The sequence below is a fragment of the Vipera berus genome, assembly GCF_964194415.1.
Source record: "Vipera berus genome assembly, chromosome: Z".
In the NCBI taxonomy this organism is placed as follows: Eukaryota; Metazoa; Chordata; class Lepidosauria; order Squamata; family Viperidae; genus Vipera; species Vipera berus.
In genome coordinates this window covers 36607537-36627330 of record NC_138205.1, presented here as the reverse complement: position 1 = coordinate 36627330, position 19794 = coordinate 36607537, and the positions used below count along the sequence as shown (strand labels likewise).

Below are 19794 nucleotides of genomic sequence, written 5' to 3'. Positions count from 1 at the left end.
TGATACAATCCCTATTATCTTCTTGTGCCTGTTGTTCCACTCTCACCTGTTTAGTGACTGTTCAAAATTACGATGGCACTGAAAAATGTGACTTGTGACCATTTTTCATACTTAGGACCTTTGCAGTATCTCTGTGGCCATGTGATCAAAATTCAGATACTTGACAACTGGTGTATATTTATGATAGTTGCCATGTCTTGAGAGCATGTGATCCCCTTTTGTGATTTTCTGACAAACAATGTCAGTGGACAATAGTCATATTACATACTAATACGTAGTATGTAGTAATCCTATATAATAATATGTAATATGTAGTAATAGTCATATTACTAACTTAACAGCTGCAGTAATTACCTTAACAACTGTGGTAAGAAAAGTCATAAAATTGGGCAAAACTCATTTAACACCCGTCTCACTTAACAACTGAAATTTTGGGCTCAATTGTGGTCATAATTATGGTTAATGAAGGAAAGAAGCAACCTAGAACTAAGGAGAAATTTACAGTTAGAACAATTGATCAATTAAACAACTTGCCTCCAGAAGTTGTGAATTCTCCAATACTGGAAGTTTTTAAGAAGAAATTTGACAAACATTTGTCTGAAATGGTGTAGGATTTCCTGCCTGAGCAGACCTCCAAGGTCCCTTTCAACTCTGTTTTTCTATTATAAGTCAAGGTCTACCTGTATATGAAATGCTTAAGTAATATTATTAATATTACTAATACTGTTGCTACTACTGAAAAGAAAGGATGTTATATTTTAATGAATAATTAATCAGCATTAATTATTCCAGCTCTCTGCCTTTAGAGAAAAGCTAGAAATACTATTTGAATTTACCATATATATTTTTTGTCCTTTTTGTCATCCACCCTCTTCTGTTTGGCCTTTGTTGTCATGGCTGAGCTTCAAATTTGATCAGCTTTGCTACTTCCTGGATGTGTTCCCATAGCTCTGTCACTGAATAGAAACTACGGAGTCTGCTTGGGTGGGAAGCAGTGCCGCTGCATGACAATTCAGTCTTATCAAGGCCTAGCAGCTGCTTTCACTTTGGAGTGCTATTGAATTGGAATATGGTTTGCCGAGATACACATTCTTCTTCTCCCAAGTTTAAGAACTTATCATGGATACTTGAGGAGCTTGTAGTACACTGATGAGCAAATCAAGCATTCAGAAAACCAGCTATCAGCATCTGCAGAACCAGAGGAAACTGAGAAAAGAACTCCAGGTTTTTTTTTCCCTTTTGCAGTAAGAGAATAATTTAAGACTGAATTTTGAGACAATTTGCTCCAGATTTGCGTACCCTACTTCTATAGTTGAAAAGTAGGGTTTGCAAAATCTGGAGCAGATTGTCTCAAAATTCGTCCAACTACTATCCTAAATATGGAAATATACATGCTCGGCATCACAAGACAAGATAGAAAGATGGATTAGAGAACAAACGAAAATATACGATATCATCAAGAGAGTAAAAGAATGGAAATGGGGTGGTCACAAAGCAAGATGAACTGATGGTAGGTGGATCAAGGCCATCATAGAATGGATCCCACTTGATAAAAAGAGTCCACAAAAGAAACCTAAAACAAGATGGATTGATGACATCAGCACGTATTGCAGGCTCAATTGGCAAAAGAAAGCTCAGGACCATATTGGTTGGAAACATGATAATGTATACACACACATACACAAGCCCGTAATTTTCTCATAACATAAGCCACTTTCATTCCCAAATGTAGGGGCTAAAATAAGTTGACTTGATTGTTAGTCTTAAATTAAAGTTCTTTGGCAGATTAAAGTTCTTTGGCATTCCAGTATTTTCAGTAGCCATTGCAGAATCTCCAATGGTTTTGGAGGTTCCAGTATTTGGCTAGATGGATATTGCTTTGTCTGACAAGGCACAGCAACTTTTCTTTTATAAATTTATACTAAATTCATTTCCAGATATGAATCTTTAAATAGTTAGTGATGGAAGGATCAGAAACTTTCTTTTTCTGTGGTTCATATTATCTGGGAATCTAATAAAACACACCAGAGATCAGTGGAACTCAAAGGAAATATATTTATTGAACAAAAGTTTGCCAAATACAGTTGGGTGACAGCTGCAATGGATTGCTCCTCCAGTTCTCTTTCTTTAGTTTTTTTAGTTTAAAGATTTAGCCAGTTATTATCAATTGAATGGAATGTGTTAGCTTATTAGAAATAAATGTTTCATTATCTAGAATTAGAACAGATGCCCCCGTATTTATAGTTAAAACAAATGTCCCCTTATTTTGAGTGAAAACAGATGTCTTCTTAAGGCCATTTTATTTTTCGTATACATAGGTTTTTCTATGCAAAAAATATATGTCTTTCTTTACATGGGTTTTGCTATGTGATAAGTTCTTTTATTTATAATACTAGGAACTACTCTTTTCTTTTTATAAAATGGTTACACTTTTTCATCATTTCTTAATTGAAACTTATTGTAAACATATGAAGAAAATATTTCAATACCAGAAGAATACATACCGTAAGAGAAGGGAAACAAAACACTTGGCACTATATCAACCATTCCAAAATAGAAAATACATTGTTAGTGGGTAGAAAGAAATTAAAAGACGCTTGCTCTTCGGGAGGAAAGCCATGGCAAATCTTGACAGCACACTAAAAAGCAGAGACATCACCCTGTCAACAAAAGTGCGTATAGTCAAGGCTATGGTCTTCCCAGTTGCAATGTATGGCAGTGAAAGCTGGACCATAAAAAAGGCTGAGCGCCAAAGAATTGAGGCCTTTGAACTTTGGTGCTGGAGAAGACTCCTGCGAGTCCCTTGGACTGCAAGGCGATCAAACCGGTCAGTCCTAGAGGAGATCAACCCTGACTGCTCTTTAGAAGGCCAGATCCTGAAGCTAAAACTCAAATACTTTGGCCACCTAATGAGAAGGAAGGACTCACTGGAGAAGAGCCTAATGCTGGGAAAGATTGAGGGCAAGAGAAGAAGGGGACGACAGAGAATGAGGTGGCTGGATGGAGTCACTGCAGCAGTAGGTGTGAGCTTAAATGGACTCCAGAAGATGGTAGAGGACAGGAAGGCCTGGAGGAACATTGTCCATAGGGTTGCGATGGGTCGTACACGACTTCGCAGCTAACAACAACAAGAAAGAGACACTGACAACATTCAGACACATATACATATTGATTACACTCTTTCCTTTCATGGTAAGCATTATTATGCAAAGCATTATGCAGCCCAGTAAGATAAGCAAACTCAGAAGGAAGGAACCAGAACTAAATCTAGTTTACTCAAACCATTTACTTTAAGTCTTCATAGTGTAACTTTCTATATTTGCAAACTATCTTTCATTCCCCAAGTTGACACACAGCCTCCTATGTAGACTTTTGTTCCTTAAACGTCTTATCTCTATCTTTTTAGCAGCTCCATCCAACCACAATTTTAATTCAGTTATTTGTCTTATAACAACCCATCTCAGTGCACCTCTTTTGTACCAGTGACTCATTTTTCTATTTATTCCAGATTCATTCAGAACCCATTCATTTTTCATTACCTTTTTGTTCGACCATGGACACTTCTTAAGTATACAATTCTCACTATTTTCAAAGTATTTTTCTGTTGTTCTGACATTCTAAACTTCATATAATAAAATAGGAAGAACCATTCCTTTCTTTATTTTATTATTAGACTTCTATGCTGCTCATCTTGCCAAATTGACTTTAGCCAGCTTACAGTTATGCATGAAAACATTAAACAGCTTACACTCATGCATTTAATATTAACATGTTAAAACAATAAATAAGAAACATACATTTAAACATTCAGATAAAATTTGATTAATTGATGGAAAGGAAGGGAGCAAATACGTATGGAGAGCAGGAGGTCCATTAACCACCTCCAAGATGCCATTCCCCCATTTGGGTCCTAAGCCAGCTGGTAGAGCCAAGCATTCAAGCTGTTTCAAAAGGTCAGAAAGATGAGTGTGGATCTCATCCCATGGCTGGGGAAGATGTTCCAGAGGGCTGGCAGAAAAAGCTCTTCTCCTGGACCCCGTCAGCCAAAATTCCTTTATTGACAGGGTCTGCAGAACATTTCTTCTGCCAGTATGGGTAGGGCAGACTCATCCCAATGAGATGAGCCAGTCCTTCAGATAACCCAGATCCATGCCATGAATGGCTTTATAGGTGATAAACTACACCTTGGATTGGATTCAGAAGCAAACTGGGAAACAGTGCAGCTCACAGAACAGCAGTGTAACATGGGCTGCCCTAGCAGCCCCAAGAACTGCATGCGCAGTTGCATTTTGCATCAACTGAAGCTTTTGGATATGCATCATACAGTATTTAACATATGCTGCACATCATTCAGACTGTCAGCCAAGAACATTGTCTGCATGCAAAAGTACATATTATTCACATCTACTTCATATCAGACTTATTTCAAAAAAGCTAGACTAAAAAAGGCACAATAAGTGTTTCTGATAAAGAGACTTATTGTGAAAAAAACAATAGATAGTTTGAAAGAATTTCAGGGACTGATATGTCTCATATGCAATCTCCATTTATACTAAAAACAAAGTTTAAATTCTTTTGCCTCTTTCTACTGCCTGCACAATGTTAAGTCCTTCCCTTCCATTTCCTCTTTTCTTTTCTTTCTTTTCCCCTTTTTCTTTTTATAGCTGTCTTGTGTTTTATAATTGACATTGGTTTCAGGCTGTTTTCTTTTGATTTTGTGAGAATTAGTTGCTGTATCTCAAATATTACTATTGTATTACTTATCCATAAATAAACAAGAAAGGAATTATCATACATACGTGTCTTAATTGAACCATGGTGGCACAGTGGTTGGAATGCAGTATTGCAGGCTAACTTTGCCCACTGCTAGGAGTTTGATTCTGACCAGCTCTGACTTAGCCTTCCATACTTCTGAGGTTGGTAGAATGAGAAACCAGATTGTTGGGGGCAATATACTGACATTGTAAACTGCTTAGAGAATCTGCAAAGCACTATGGAGCAGTATATAAGTCTAAGTTCTATTGCTATTGGTACTCCCTGCTGAATCATTCTCTAAGCATTCCATTTATCACATTTATAACTTAACTTTTCATGATTTTTATAATATTAATTTATATTTATATTAATTTCTATAGTAATATAAATAGTAGTGCTCTTTGACATACCACTGCCCTTTCCAGAATTCTAAAATGCTCCTTTCCAGGATTCTCTCACTTCAATTTCAACCAAACCATTTCATTCCTTTATTTTATTTTTTAATGTCATTCACTCTGATGGAGGCTTCTTATTAAACTTTTGGAACCCATTTCCAAAACAATTTTATTACCAACCAAATGAGTTTTTTTCCATATCTTTTGATCTTGTTCTCCTTGACTCATTCTATACAACAAAAACAAATATAAAACAATCATTCCCTTGTATGAATTTATTTCATTCCATTATTCCAACAAGAATCCCTTTTCATACTTCCCATTTGTACAACACTTCCCTGGTACTATGTAATAGTTTGTTTTAATCTTTTTCAAGCAATTTTCATATGCTCTTTCCTTATGTTTACATTCAGTTCATTCTATTGGATAATCAATCTTATTATATTTTTCAGATAGGAATCATACTTTCTTTTCTTAAGATCATTCTATTATTCTAATTTTTCATTCTTTTTCTTCCATGGTCATTTTTCCCCCCAAGACAAATTCTTGACTCTACCAAAAATGCCATGACTCACATTCAGAACCCCTTATCATCTTTTATTCTTTCACTAATTTTCTCATCTTATTCAATTCACGCTTTTTCCATTTATATGTATGAATGGACTTACAGATTCTTAGTGTAAAAAGTCACCAACAGATGGCAGTACGGATACACTTGAAACTCTAACGTGTTCTTTAGCATTTGCCTTTCACTTCTATTGATAGGAAATTTCTGGGAGAAAATTGTTGCAACTTGTGAAATGGAAGCCTGCAGTGAATATTTGTGAGCACACTTTCAGCAATGTGCTATCATTGAATTTTGGAACACCAAGAGTATTAATGGTAATGACTGTGTGTCACTGGGCCAAAACATATAAAGATGGTAAAGCAGAAAAAAACACCTGTTTTTGTGATCAAGAATGAAGTGGATACCTTGTGACAACAAATAACAAGTTTCACATAGAGCAAGTAAAGTTAATGAACTGATTAAGGACAAACAGTAGATCATTCAAAAGAAAATTGTTCACACATTTGGCATTTCATTGAAATATGTGGGTCACATTTATGTTCTTCAGTATGGAAATATCAGTACAAGATGGGTTCCTTTGCATACTGATAGAGATGAAAAGTTCAAGTACTAAAATTTGCTAGAATTGTTGTCACACTGAGAATGTAGGTGAAGAATTTCTTTACAGTATTGCGACAGCAGATGAAATATCGGCTTATCTTTATGACACAGAAATGAAGCATTCATCCATGAAATATTATCACAATTTCCTTTTTTTTTCCAAAAGGAAAACTTACAACTACATTTTTGGGGTAGACATGCTGCTATTCCCATTGATTTCTTTGAATCTAGAACTTACCAGCACCTCATAGAGCTACACTACAATGCTCAAAGCTATGAGAGAAAGAATAAAAAGAAATTTTATTGCAATATAACAAGAAACAATTGTGAAGTTAGGTCTCACTGTTTTACCTCATCTTCCATATAATCCAGATTTGACACCATGCAATTTTCATCTTTTTACAAAATTGAGGAATATCTTTACCGGCATCTATTTGGCTCAAATTAAGAAGTAGGAACGACTCTCAAGACCTAGCTTTCCATTCAGTCCATATATGCAAGCTAAAATCTCTGATCTGGGAGTGAGATCACAAACAAACATTTTGATACCTATATCCCATTCTCTAGGAAGTATATGCAATGTACTGATGTACACTCAGAACACTGCAGTGTGGAAAACCAACAAAATCATATCAATAAAGATCATGCATGTTAGCCACAGAATAATAACTGCATGAGGGGAAAGATTAGGAAAGAGATGGTTGGGGAAGAAAGAATAAAATGAATTATTTAGGGAGAAGTGTGTGATATTGTTTTTGTAAACATTTCATTTGTTTGTTTATGAAAAATATTTTGTATATATTAAAAAACACATTTACCTTTGTGAACTTTCAATCTTTGCACTGAAAACTAGTTTTGGAACCTTAATCCTGTTTCACTGTTCAGAAATCAACCTTCACCTGACCTGCAGTTTCATAGTCATGCTGGTATGTGTTATTCCTTGATATAATCTATTCCTTAGCCTTTGCTATTCTTCATATTCTTTCTGAATCCTTTCTCCTGCTTTTATTGGTATTAATAAGTCTATCATTTATTCTTATCTTCCTCTGATCCTCCAGTACAAACAGAATGTAATTAATTGTGGTTCTTCTTCCTGCTTTTCTCTAAAACAAGAGGAAAATCTGCTGATGTCAACACCATCTCAGACTGCTGCAATACAATTGATTTCCTGTGCCAATAGCTGCGCTGAAGGGTATGCAGTATGGTAGATAGCTTTGGGAAATAAGCTTAATGGAAAACTTGATAATATTGGCAAGAAGCAGATAGTAGGCATGTTAGGCGTAGCCTAAGAAATATCCTTGAACCACAATTAATTATTCTGCTTCCCCACTATTTTTATATAAAAAAACCCGTGGCTTGCTTCAAATAATATTGCTTTAAGACAGAAACAAGCATGCCTCCATTAATTTTTGCAATTGAAATGCATATAGAAATCTATGCATTCTTCCTGGATTTGCAAGACAACTAGAATCTTCAGTAGAACAATATGGTACACACAGAACACAATCTTCTCCACTCAATAGACTGCAAACAAATGATTATCTTCTCAAATGACTCATTTTTATGCAAAGAATTATCTTCCACTGAAGGTCCCATATGGCAGAAAGCAAAGACTAAAAGAATGAGGAATAAAAGCTTGTGGGCCAAAATAACTTGTCATTTAAGTTTTTCACAGTACAGTAATCTATTTATATTTACTACCTGGTACTAAAGATCCGCTTTTTCAATTAGGCTCAGTGTAGGACTACCTCACTTCCTGGTTTTTCAGAAAGAATTAGGAATGATAAAGGAAATTTTTGATCAGGATCTCCTAAATGTTTTGTTTTCAAACGCTAATAGCCAAGAGGAAAAAGGAGATTGAATAGGGACAGCAGAGCTGCACAGTGTTTTTCTTATTAAAATTCCATCAGTACCAGTGAAGCGGATATTTGTCCTGCAGGGCAAAACATGGTTGTAATGTGTAAGTAGCAGTGGGAAGTTCAGCTCCTCTTTTACAGAATCATGAAGGATTGCATGAAAGCTGTCCCAAGTCATTAACTCTCTTTACTACATATGGAAAGCTGATGTGCTAAGAGAAGTTCTAGCTAAGCATTCCCTCTGACACACTGCTTTCTAAATGCAGGATGATGAATCATTGTTTAACAAAGTTGTGCTGAATTAATTAATTCTTAAGTTTAGGAGGGCTTTAATGACATCATGCATAGGGGCCTCTTCTATCTTTCTGCTACAGAATTCTCCTTTTAATGAGTAGCACATATTCCAATACATGTTTATTCCTCAGAAATACATTTGACTGATCTAAATGAACTTGTGGCAAAGTAAATGAATGTAGGAATTCAATCTATATCTGTTACCTTCTGAAGATAAGGAATCTTATATCCTTTGATTGAACTAGATATCGTTCAAGACCAAGAAGGATTTGAGTCTGATTGAATTGGTGTAGTTAAGTCATCAAAACTTGTGGTATCTTCCTCCCTTCATTTCAGTGGTTCTGTGTTCCAGATCTGCGGGTTCATAAAGAAATATTTAAATAGGAACCAGCACCACAAACCAGAAAACTGAGCCTTGGTGGAGCAGTGGGCTAATGCCTCCTTAAGTAACACCAGCTGCCTGCAATTATTGCAGGTTCGCATCCCACCAGGCTCAAGGTTGACTCAGCCTTCCATCCTTCCGAGGTAGGTAAAATGAGGACCCAGATTGTTGGGGGCAATTAAGCTGACTTTGTAATAATGCCGCTTGGGGGTGTGTGAAAGCCCTAATAAGCAGGCATATACATAGAATGAAGGCTACTGCTAAGCTTGTAAGCTGCCCTGAGTCTTCGGAGAAGGGCGGGATATAAATGGAATTAAAAAAAACCATTTAGGTTCACAAGATGTAATGATCTGGGCTTCTGCCAGTTCATAGTTTAAGTTCTACTTTTTTTCCAAGACTAGAAAATGAGAGAACTAGAAATGAGTTTTTCCTAAAATTCATGACATTTTGAGTTGCAATCAATTATCCTATATTATAATGCTGGCAATGCAGCATTTCAGTGTGTTAATCATTTGTGGCTCTTTATTCAGTATTTTGTTTCTACCTCTGCCAATGTTTAGATTTGGGGATGCGGACCCATAATTTTGTTTATGAAATGCTTTAAGTGCATGTCCATTGGAGAAAAAAGAAATAAGATATTTTATTCAATTCACATACCAAATTAAGAATACTTCTGAAGATACTATAGTACTGCATTAATAACCAAAGGTAGTTAAATTTCATTTTGCTCACAGTCTCAATGTAAAGAAAAGATGGCATCTTTTTTCACAGATGGAACAATGTACATTATTAAGCCTAGTTTCTGTGTCTTTCACTTCTTGATATGGCTCAGCTTCCCTGATGGTATATTTGAGCTTCTTCACTGCTGTTTTGATTGCATATAAAATGAAATTGCATACTTTTTCCAGGTATCTAGTATTATATATAGGTCTGCTAATCAGTAGTATAACTTCCACCTTAAGAATTTGAATTTGAATTTTATTGAATTTATATACCGCCCTTTCCCGTAGGACTCAGGGCGGTTTACAGGGTATATAAAACATCAATAAAAAAATTAAGAGCAATTTAAAAAGATTAAACTATATCCCTGAAAAAATATAAAAGCACGGGGGGAGGCTCAGCTAATCTCAATGTACACATGTTGTACTTTGACAATAAAGGATTATTATTATTATTATTATTATTATTATTATTATTATTATTATTATTATTATTATTATTATTATTATTATTATTATAAAACCCCAGTTAAAACCCCAATTAAAACTCAGCTCGAAGAGCCAGGTCTTCAGGTCTCGGCGAAATGATCGAAGGTCGGGGGCAGTCCTCAGCTCCACGGGCAGCTGGTTCCAAAGGGCAGGCGCCCCCACAGAGAAGGCCCTCCCCCTGGGTGTTATCCACTGGCATTCTTTTACCGGCAGCACCCTGAGAAGGCCCTCCCTGTGGGAGCGCACAGGACAAAGGGAACGTGATGCCGGCAGCAGGTGTTCCCTCAGATATCCCGGACCCAAGCCATTTAGGGCTTTATAGGTCATCACCGGCACCTTGAATTTCACCCGGAGGGCAACCGGAAGCCAATGCAGCTCGTGGAGCACAGGTGTTACATGGGAGTAACGGGAAACCCCCATCACAACTCGCGCGGCTGCATTTTGCACCAGCTGAAGCCTCCGAGTGGTCCTCAAGGGCAGCCCCATGTAGAGAGCGTTGCAGTAGTCTAAACGGGAGGTCACGAGCGCATGAGTGACTGTGCATAGGGCATCTCGGTCCCGATAGGGTCGCAACTGGCGCACCAGGCGAACCTGGGCAAAAGCCCCCCTGGTCACTAAGAAAATAAGGTATATGTCATGAGCAAAGCCTAACCAAAATTAAGCAGCATTTATAGCTTTATTTGGAGACTATTTGAGTACATGATGAATTATTCTTTAATAATCAGTGGGAAAGGCAAATGTTAAATGATAGCTGGACTATGCTCTCTCTCTCCTTACATTGCTGTGTAATCTATCATGTGTTCTTATTAGTTTGCAATTAAAAATAATAATTGGAATTATTTTAAAATAAAATAAACCCATTTCTGGGAAGGAAACAGTTTGTAAAACCTATTTTACAGAGAGGCATTTTTCCCTCTATGATTTAGTATGTTTAGTCATAACTTAAAATATTCTTTATCATCAGACTTCAAGATAGAAATCAATATGTGATACTGACGTTGCTTTCCTTTATTTAAAGTAGTAAAATATTGTTACTAGCTTAGTCATAGTTTCTAGATGGAGAAAATTCTTTTAGGATGAAGTACTTTATGTGTTATTTTGCAAATTGCATTCCCTATAGGATCTTGAACTCTTTGCTCTTTTATTTATTCTTGCAGTAAAATTTCACATCTATATCACTGTATCTACCTGACTGAAGCCTTCCTATGTGATACCCACTGACCATTTCAATTCATTTTAGGGAATTCATGACTTTTGTTTAAAAAAAACCATTGGGAGGGGACTTTAAACAACCAATTAAACATGATCACTTATCACACTGTTTAAAGTCGACTGTTTTCTCAAAACAGAATCTTAATGGTATTTTTTTTGTTGTTCTGTTTTTTGTTCCTTTTTTTGTTAGCAACCCAACTACTGGAGCTTTAAGGTCAGTACTTCCAATTTTCCCCCTCCATGCTTTTATTTTAAACAAATGCATGCGCTTACCCACCTTTTCTCTGTATTTTATGTGTTCATAGGCAGGTACGTCCATGAGGCAATGGGCAATTGAGAACTCGGCTTCCTTAGCTCTCTTTCTTGCACCAGATTTTTTATTTTTAATAGGCAGCTCTTAATTCCCCAAACATGTTTCGCTGGCCCTATTATTGGGCAGAGCTAGCTGGCTGCTTCAGGCAGTTAATGTTAGGTGAAAGGCAGCAAACTCTGTGTGTGTGTGTGTGTGTGTGTGTAGATGTTTACATGCATACATGAACATAAACACAAACATGCATGCACAGATGGATACATATAAAGACACACATTCATACACATACATACACATCTACTCTGCCAGGAAAGGGTATAAGTAAAATGTTCTGCTCCAGATCAATAAACTTGATCCACCTTGGCTGTTAATATGCACTTTGACATTTGTTGCATTACTTACATTTGCTGCCAACTTTCTAAGTATTAAGTGGTCTTGGAACCTGTTTCACCATCTGCAAGTATGGAACTGAAGCTGTGGGAGCTAAGAGAATTAGACATTACAAATAGATGTACAACTTTCCCAACTGTTTACAAATGATTACAGCCCTGGAAGGCGGCCATGCAGAGTAATGGGATAGCAGGGTAGACAGAAGAGAGCAAGAAGTTGTTATATACCAATTCAGTTTATTTAAGCAGGTATGGGAAAGGTTCAGCCTTCCAGATGTTATTAAACTCCAACTCCATCTGTCCTAACTAATATGACCAACGATGAGGGATAACAGAAGTTTCAGTCCGGTAATATTAGTTCAGCTACACATGACTGATCCCTGATTTGTATTTGTTTATTTCATCCAGCAAGGACTCTGTAAATATTGCACGCAAAGGACTGTGAATTCATTTGCTACCCAATTCTTCTAAAAGCATACAATCTTATCAACGTTGTTATGGCTCATTGCTGGTAGAGTCAGTACAGTAATGAAACCATGGAGAAAGAGAATAAATGGGAATAAATTTATTGCATTTATGGAAAAGAAACACAGAACGGTGCATGGTCCAAATAACTGCCCTCACTGAAAATACATAGGTGCAACTATAGTACCTATGTTGATAAATGCCTAGGAATCATCTTCTGGTTTCAAATTAGTGAATAAGGGGTTTGACAGTTTTGGTTTAAATATTAAATGTTAACAGTTCCCAACAGTAGCAGGTGTATAACTAGCAATCTACAAGAGTATTGCACCTGATCCACTCAATATTTCACAAAAATGAGTGTTCAACTGAGAATACCAACATCTCAAAAGATTTGGTGGTATGAGATTTCTATCATTTTAAAGAATCAAAAGTAAAATTAATTTCCATTAAATTTTAGGTTCTTGCAGATATATTGTATATTGCATGTATTCATATGAGATGGATATCAAGGGCACCATATTGCTCACCCTTAACATTTCATGGTAGTCTACAACAGCTTTTGATAACCACTTACTGGTCTCCCAAAGGATGGAAATGCTCATTATTCTAGATGCAAAATATTATCATCCCCAAATTCTTTATTGAAGGGAGAGTGAATTTCATTTCAAAGCAGTTTTACATGATTATTTTATTTTACACACCAGTAGTAATCTATGATTCCTGCCCCAGTTACTTTAAATATGGGTAATGATTGGGCTTGCATAACAACACATTCAAAACCCTATTTTTTATTTTTTTTATTTATCAGATTTAGAAACCACTCTTTTCCCTCACAGAGGGACTTCTTGCAAGCAAACTATAATATCAAAATGCATGCAATATTTTAAAATAGAACCAAAGAAACCACCTTTTGCTAAATGCAGGATGTCACCCTAAGCCAGTGAGACAGTACAGAAAGATATAAGCTTCTACAAGAGTAAGAATTATTCCTCAAGTAAATCACAATTCCCACACTCTCAGCTTTTGTTTTTTTTTTTGAAAAAAAAGCTTGTAACACTTCTAGAATATGAGGTATAAATATCTTATTGTCACAGACTATTTTAAGACCTTTTCTTGGCTTTCAGTGGATGAATGAACATTCTTGGCAATGACTCACACATTGCACACATAGTTTGGAAAAGGAAATTCCTTTCTTCCTAGTTATAAGCATTTGCTACTTCACTTTTAAAAAAGCAGAAATCTAGGCTTTTGCTAATAGTATTGTTGGGTACAATACATCTGTCTAAGAACTAAAGACAGGAGCAGGACTAGGAATTTGTCGGATTATAAATTCATGCCTTGCATTTAAAATAGAAGAATTTTTTTAAACATTAGAAAAATATCCTGCCCAGACACATAGATGTTATTTGCCATTGCTATTTGTAAAAAAATAAATAAGAATTGAGAGACTGTGGCTCAGGTCACACAAAATGCTACAGTAGATTAAAACTGAGTTGTATCATTTCTGGTCCATTATATGGCAAAAACCCAGATACTGGTTCAGTGTGTATGAATTATGTCATCATGTGAAGCCTTAACAGTATTCATATGTTTGGACATGGCATGTTATGGGCACATAGATGTGGTGCTTTGTTAATTCAGATTTGAGAGATTGATTTTTATGTGAGCTAAACCTACAATTCATAACAATTCTGAATGATGTTATTCTCATTTTGGGGTAGAATAAATAGATAGTGGATCTATAGGTTGGGATTTTATTTTGCAAAAATACCAAGACGATGGGCAGATTTAAAGTGCTGTAGATTGTAATGGCCATGCAACTCATTAAGAATGGAGGGGCAATCTGGTCTTTGTATGCACCCAAATTTCTAAATTACATAAAATTCTAAATTTTCCTTTATCTTACTTTCTGCATGAGATCTGACTCACTCTTATTAGCAAAGATCACGACATGTGGAAATTAGTCTTTCCCCCCCCTTTCCCTTTTTTCTCCATACTGTGGCAGCCACTCATAGAAGATACCCAAATCTCTTGCATATTACTGCAACCTAAGAATGCACAAAAACTGTAAACAGTTTGAAGAAAATCACATATTTATTAAATCTATCTGCTTTCTTTCTCCCCACAAATGGCACTCAAGACAATGATCAATAATAAAAAATAAAGATAACAGAATAATAATCAAAGCAAAACATGGCAATTAAAATAAATAAAAGTAGATTAAAAAGTAAAGTAGTAAAAGTAAAGTAACAAGAAATGGGTAAAAGAGAAGAGAGGACTGGAGAAGGTATTGCAGTGGTAATGGCTGTGGAGAAATATGGTGGGGCAGGTTACTCTCGGGCAAGGCAGCATCAGTGCTTAAGACTGACTGATACCATCATTCTGGCCTCCTCTGCTCAGTTCCATGACCAGGTTTTCAGAGTTTTAGTTTCTCTGAACTCTGCTGCTGTTGAATACCAAATTGGTATGGAATAAAATTTGTGTCATCCACAACCTCATCATGGATGAGAATACTGTCCTGGCCTGTATCACTGAAACTTGACTGGGCATGGAAGGGCACACTCTGAAATCTGCCTCAAATTTCAGGTGTGACACTGACTATGACTCCTGGGCAAGGTGGCTGTTGTCTTTTGTGAGCCTCCAGTAGTCACTAGAGGCTCTGACGTGGACATCACCAGGTATAAGACCCTATTTGTGAGGTAGGGCTGTTGGGGATTGCTTCCTCCTTGTAGTGCAGCAGCATCCCTTCTCATGCTACTGGACTCTTGTCTACACTGGCAGTGAAGTTTTCCAGGCTTATGGTCTGGGGGCCCGAGATGTGAGGTATTTCATGTTTGTCATGGCAATCATGGATCTAGCCCAACTTATTCATGGCCCTACTCTCAAAGGGAGATCTGCTGTAGTCTCCAGGCAGTAGTATGGTGATCTGGATTTGGGGGAAATTATCATCAGCCCATTTGCATGGACGGACCACTCTCTGTTGGCCTTGGAGTTCTCCAGAGTGATTAATGTCTGTTTGCCAGAGGGGATAATTTTGTCTATAGATGTGAAACAATAAAAAACCCAACTTGGAAAGAATATTATATGTTATTCGTGATTTGGGGTCTGATATAAATCTGGCCAGACTGAAGACTATCTGCATCTACAATAATGTCTGTGAACTATTAGGGAGGGTCTGTCTTCATCCTGTTCCTTTCATAACTAACACTTGGGCTGAGTTGCCTCTTATTCCTCTGGAATGGACCCCACCCACCTGGGGGCCCATCTCCTTTATTCCATCACAGTTACTACCTTAAAGCCCTATGTGGCACAGAGCCAGGTTATGTGCAGGACTGCCTCTCCTTAAGGACATCTACACATCCTATCAGATCAGTGGGCATGCTCCTGATCTTTTCCCTTAAATGTGGGATCTAGGAAAGATGCCTTTTCTGTGGCACCTTCTGCCCTGTGGAATACCCTTCCTCTTGGAGTTTGGCAGACCACTATCCTCCTAGCCCTCTGAAAAGCACTTAAGACCCAATTCCACCCCCCAAGCACTGGGATAGGACGCTGAGCTTGTCGATCAGATAGTCGACAGTTTGGCGGGTCGAATCCTGAGTGCCGCCTGTTACTTGTCCCAGCTTCTGCCAACCTAGCAGTTCGAAAGCACATAAAAATGCAAGTAGAAAAATAGGGACCACTACGGTGGGAAGGTAACAGCATTCCGTGCGCCTTTGGCATCTAGTCATGCTGGCCACATGACCACGGAGATGTCCTCAGACAAGCGCTGTCTCTTCGGCTTTGAAACGGAGAGTCGGAAACGACTAGCACGCATGTGCAGGGGAACCTTTACCTTTACCTTTACCTAGGATATAATACAGATGTTGAAAGTTTAACTTTGGTATCACATTTTTAATGTTTATGGTTTAAATTGATTTATATGTTATTCTGATTTTACAGTTCTAATTGTTGATTGGAAGCCGTCTAGAATTCAGCATAAGATGGGTGACTATACAAATGTTTTAAATAAATAAATAAATTTGTGTTAAAATGCAAATCATGGTTTACCTCTAAGCCAGCTTTGCTCAGTTTGCAGAAAGAAAATTTGAACAGTTGCTGGAATTGGGTATGTGTAGTTTAACGAAGAGAAGGGTGAGGGGTGACATGATAGCAGTGTTCCAATATCTCATGGGCTGCCACAAAGAGGAGGGATTCAAACTATTTTCCAAAGCACCTGCAAGCAGGACAAGAAGCAACGGATGGAAACTAGTCAAGGAGAGAAGCAACCTAGAACTAAGGAGAAACTTCCTGACAGTTAGAACAATTAACCAGTGGAACATCCTGCCTCCAAGAGCTGAGAATGCTCCAACACTGGAAGTTTTTAAGAAGAGACTGGACAGCCATTTGTCTGAAATGGTATAGGGTTTCCTGCCTGAGCAGGGGGTTGGACTAGATGACCTCAAAGGTCCCTTCCAACATTATTATTATTATTATTATTATTATTATTATTATTATTATTATTATTATTATTATTATTATTATTATTATTATTATTATTATTATTATTATATTTATTATTATTATTATTATTATTATTATTATATTTATTATTATATTTATTATTATTATTAATTTCCTTGCAGTGGTGTTAGATATGAGAGTGAAGGTTCATTCTCTGAGCTTGTGAGTTGTATCTGAATATTTCATTACCACGCTAGGTAATATCTTCAGTGGCATTTAGGGGATTTCTGTGTGAGTGCTCTTCTGTTTACAAGGGCTTCAGGTATGAGTGTGTCAAGTGAGGGTCTTGTGATGGGTCAGGTGTGAGTCATCAGAGAGGGGCCTGTGATGGATCTTGTGATGGGGAGGTTACTTCAGGTCAAGGTCATTGGAAGGTGAACTGCTGGTGGGAGGGAGGGGGGCTTACATGGGTCGGTGCTGCCTCTGGTTGGCTGTGAAGTTGATTTGGATTTCGTAATCCTGGAGTTCGTAAGCTGGTTGTAGGTTAATGTGTCTGTTAATGGAATTGCTTGTGGATGGAATTGTGGGTGTTGATGGAATTGCTTGTTTGATTGGAGCAATACTAAAATCATCAGCCACACTACCACCTGTTATGCTTGGGAGTTCATCAAAGCCTGGCCCTCCACAGGCAATTCCATCAACAGACACATTGGCCTACAGCCAGCCTATGAATCCCTCAAAATCCAAATCAGCTGCACAGAAGAGCACTGACAAAGACATCCTCTAAACGCCACTGAAGATGTTAACAAGCCTGGTTACAAAACCTGAGGAAACCAATCCACAAGATCAGAGAACAAACCTTCACCCTCATCTGACACTTGAGCTACATATATTCCCCATTGGTGTTAGATATTTTTAGGCCTGAAGCAAATCAAATTACTGTGTTCTATTCTAATCTGAATCTCATTTTAAATTTTTAAACACAAGAGACAGATAGATAAAATCCACGCAGGCTGCTTAATACTGTATATGCTTTTCCATCACTCACTACCTTATACCAGTAGTCCTCAACTTACAACATTACAACAAAATAAATAAAATAAAATAAATAAATTTCATTTAGTGACTGTTCAAAGTTGAAAAAAGTGACTTATGACCATTTTTCCCACTTAAGACCGTTGCAGCATCCCTATGGTCATGTGATTTACATTTACATTCCAGAGCTTGGCAACTGGGTCATGACAGCGTAAATTGTAAAATGGGGCAAAATTCAAAATATAAATTCTGAGCATTCACAACCATATTTGTAATAATGTGGTTATCTGGACATTGCTACTTTGATGGGATAAATAACCATTGTCTCTAAATAATTAACACACATAAAATTTTAATAATGATACTTCTGACACCATGGTCAAACTAATCTTCACAACCAAAATGTCCAACTAAAAAACCTTAGTCTGCATTGTAGTGGTTTGATATAGCATGAGTTGGGTCAGTGTTTCAATGATGAATTCCGTGTACCTTTCTTCTTCTCATTTTATCCCATTTTTCACCCAAAGAAGATTTCAACTTACTCTAACCCTCAAACTTCATCCATACTTATCATAGGAGCTTATATCTAGTCCTTCTTTCCCATTGCAAGTTCTATCACCTATCATCCAAATGCATTTTGGTACTAAATAGCCCCTTAGTAACCTAGCAACCCCCTTCATGGATTACTGCCTTGTCGTGGTGAAGGGGCTTGCGTAATTCAATGAAGCTATGAGCTATGCCATGCAGGGCCACCCAAGATGGACAGGTCATAGCAGAGAGTTCTGACAAAACGTGATCCACTGGAGAAGGAAATGGCAACGCACTCCAGTATCTTTGCCATGAAAACCCCATGGACAGTACCAAAAGGCAAAACGATATGACGCTGGAAGATGAGCCCCTCAGGTTGGAAGGCATCCAATATGCTAATGGGGAAGAGCAGAGGGCTAGTACTAGTAGCGCCAGAAAGAATGAAGCGACTGGGCCAAAGTCGAAAGGATGCTCAGCTGTGGATGTGTCTGGTGGTGAAAGGAAAGTCCGATGCTGTAAAGATTTTTTCTCCATGGGAACCTGGAATGTAAGATCCATGAATCAAGGAAAGCCGGACGTGGTCAAACAAGAGATGACAAGACTGAACATCGACATCTTAGGTATAAGCAAACTAAAATGGACAGAAATGGGTGAATTTAATTCAGATGACCATCAGGTATACTACTGCGGGCAAGAATCCCTCAGAAGAAATGGAGTAGCCTTCATAGTCAATAAAAGGGTAGGAAAAGCAATACTGGGATACAATCTCCAAAATGACAGAATGATCTCAGTTCGAATCCAAGGCAAACCATTCAATATCACAGTAGTCCAAGTCTATGCCCCAACCACCAGTGCTGAAGAGGATGAAATTGACTGGTTCTATGAAGCCCTACAGCACCTTATAGAACTAAAACCAAAAAATGATGTCCTTATCATCATGGGGGATTGGAATGCTAAAGTAGGAAGCCAAAAGATAACCAGAATAACAGGCAAGTTTGGCCTTGGAGTACAAAATGAAGCAGGACACAAGCTGATAGAATTTTGTCAAGAGAATACGATGGTCATAGCAAACACTCTTTTCCAACAACCCAAGACACGATTCTACATATGGACATCACCAGACGGTCAACACAGAAATCAGATTGACTATATGCTCTGCAGCCAAAGATGGAGAAGCTCTATACAGTCAGTAAAAACAAGACCAGGAGCTGACTGTGGCTCAGACCATGAGCTTCTCATTGCAAAGTTTAGGCTTAAACTGAAGAAAGTAGGGAAAAGCACTAGGCCACTCAGGTATGAATTAAATCATATCCCTGTTGAATATACAGTAGAGGTGACAAATAGATTTAAGGAATTA

At 37.5% G+C, this 19794-nt stretch overlaps 1 protein-coding gene across 1 annotated transcript in view; it reads left to right on the top strand.

The window, feature by feature from the left end:
* SRCIN1 (SRC kinase signaling inhibitor 1) overlaps window positions 1–19794 on the top strand; it is a gene marked incomplete at both ends in the record, with an annotated part of 158603 nt that overhangs the window by 39891 nt on the left and 98918 nt on the right. The window contains one exon of the mRNA XM_081345707.1: window positions 11461–11484. Within this exon, the coding sequence (XP_081201833.1) occupies window positions 11461–11484 (24 nt within the window). The remainder of the gene's footprint in view (window positions 1–11460; window positions 11485–19794) is intronic.